Here is a 2,500-nt window from a genome sequence, read left to right as displayed (position 1 = left end):
CTGTGATGTCTGGAGTCTCCAGCATGGTCCTCTCTCCTCCATGTCTCTCCATGGTCCTCTCTCCTCCATGTCTCTCCCTGGTCCTCTCTCCATGTCTCTCCCTGGTCCTCTCTCCTCCATGTCTCTCACTGTTCTTCTCTCCTCCATGTCTCTCTCTGTTCCTCTCTCCTCTATGTCTCTCCCTGTTCCTCTCTCCTCCATGTCTCTCCCTGTTCTTCTCTCCTCCATGTCTCTCCCTGTTCCTCTCTCCATGTCTCTCCCTGGTCCTCTCTCCTCCATGTCTCTCCCTGTTCCTCTCTCCTCCATGTCTCTCCCTGTTCTTCTCTCCTCCATGTCTCTCCCTGTTCCTCTCTCCTCCATGTCTCTCCCTGTTCCTCTCTCCTCCATGTCTCTCCCTGTTCTTCTCTCCTCCATGTCTCTCCCTGTTCCTCTCTCCTCCATTTCTCTCCCTGTTCCTCTCTCCTCCATGTCTCTCCCTGTTCCTCTCTCCTCTATGTCTCTCCCTGTTCCTCTCTCCTCTATGTCTCTCCCTGGTCCTCTCTCCTCCATGTCTCTCCCTGTTCCTCTCTCCTCCATGTCTCTCCCTGTTCCTCTCTCCTCTATGTCTCTCCCTGTTCCTCTCTCCTCTATGTCTCTCCCTGTTCCTCTCTGCTCCATGTCTCTCCCTGGTCCTCTCTCCTCCATGTCTCTCCCTGTTCCTCTCTCCTCCATGTCTCTCCCTGTTCCTCTCTCCTCTATGTCTCTCCCTGTTCCTCTCTCCTCCATGTCTCTCCCTGTTCCTCTCTCCTCCATGTCTCTCCCTGTTCCTCTCTCCTCCATGTCTCTCCCTGTTCCTCTCTCCTCCATGTCTCTCCCTGTTCCTCTCTCCTCCATGTCTCTCCCTGTTCCTCTCTCCTCCATGTCTCTCCCTGTTCCTCTCTCCTCCATGTCTCTCCCTGTTCCTCTCTCCTCCATGTCTCTCCCTGTTCCTCTCTCCTCCATGTCTCTCCCTGTTCCTCTCTCATCTATGTCTCTCCCTGTTCCTCTCTCCTCTATGTCTCTCCCTGTTCCTCTCTCCTCCATGTCTTTCCCTAGTCCTCTCTCTTCCAGACCTGTTTATTTTTCCAGAGGAGATGTTATGACTCACACACAGGACAGGAAGAGATCTTTATTAATGAACCAGGGGAGGGGAAAGACACACGCAGATGCATGTGCACGCACACAGACACACACACACACATACACACAGCAGGGATTAAGATAGTTGGCAACAGCTGACCAATTACCATGTGTCAGCGGTGATGTATGACTACTCTGCTTTGTTTCTATAGTGGACTCTGTTGTTGGTTTATGACCTGATGGTATCTATACTTTTCTTTTCCCCATCTTTCCCCCTTTCCTCTCTAGTCGTCTGGAGCAGAATGGGATCAAGTCAGTTCCTCCTGGAACCTTCTCTCCCTACAAGAAGCTGCGCAGGATGTAAGTATATACGCTGCTCTATAGGGCTGAAGTACACTAAGTACACTTCCTCTAGGGCTGAAGTACACTAAGTACACTTCCTCTAGGGCTGAAGTACACTAAGTACACTTCCTCTAGGGCTGAAGTACACTAAGTACACTTCCTCTAGGGCTGAAGTACACTAAGTACACTTCCTCTAGGGCTGAAGTACACTAAGCACACTTCCTCTAGACCTGAAGTACACTAAGTACACTTCCTCTAGGGCTGAAGAACACTAAGTACACTTCCTCTAGGGCTGAAGTACACTCAGTACACTTCCTCTAGGGCTGAAGTACACTAAGTACACTTCCTCTAGGGCTGAAGTACACTAAGTACACTTCCTCTAGGGCGGAAGTACACTAAATACACTCCCTCTGGGGCTGAAGTACACTTCCTCTAGGGCTGAAGTACACTAAGTACACTACCTCTAGGGCTGAAGTACACTAACTACACTTCCTCTAGGGCTGAAATACACTAAGTACACTCCCTCTGGGGCTGAAGTACACTTCCTCTAGGGCTGAAGTACACTAAGTACACTACCTCTAGGGCTGAAGTACACTAACTACACTTCCTCTAGGGCTGAAGTACACTAACTACACTTCCTCTAGGGCTGAAGTACACTAAGTACACTTCCTTTAGGGCTGAAGTACACTAAGCACACTTCCTCTGGGGCTGAAGTACACTAAGCACACTTCCTCTAGACCTGAAGTACACTAAGTACACTTCCTCTAGGGCTGAAGTACACTAAGCACACTTCCTCTAGACCTGAAGTACACTAAGTACACTTCCTCTATGGCTGAAGAACACTAAGTACACTTCCTCTAGGGCTGAAGTACACTCAGTACACTTCCTCTAGGGCTGAAGTACACTAAGTACACTTACCCTAGGGCTGAAGTACACTAAGTACACTTCCTCTAGGGTTGAAGTACACTAAGTACACTTACTCTAGGGCTGAAGTACACTAAGTACACTTACTCTAGGGCTGAAGTACACTAAGCACACTTCCTCTAGGGCTGAAGTACAC

The 2,500-nt window shown here is 49.4% G+C and overlaps 1 protein-coding gene across 4 annotated transcripts in view; it reads left to right on the top strand.

The window, feature by feature from the left end:
- The window catches only part of LOC112256733 (slit homolog 1 protein-like), a 188,611-nt gene that overhangs the window by 108,780 nt on the left and 77,331 nt on the right, over positions 1-2,500 (top strand). For all 4 annotated transcript variants that reach the window (XM_042325519.1, XM_042325506.1, XM_042325512.1 and 1 more), the window contains exon 10: positions 1,387-1,458. In XM_042325519.1, the coding sequence (XP_042181453.1) occupies positions 1,387-1,458 (72 nt within the window). The remainder of the gene's footprint in view (positions 1-1,386; positions 1,459-2,500) is intronic.

Source organism: Oncorhynchus tshawytscha, linkage group LG01 (assembly GCF_018296145.1).
Source record: "Oncorhynchus tshawytscha isolate Ot180627B linkage group LG01, Otsh_v2.0, whole genome shotgun sequence".
Classification (NCBI taxonomy): Eukaryota; Metazoa; Chordata; class Actinopteri; order Salmoniformes; family Salmonidae; genus Oncorhynchus; species Oncorhynchus tshawytscha.
This window is presented reverse-complemented; position numbering and strand designations above follow the sequence as displayed.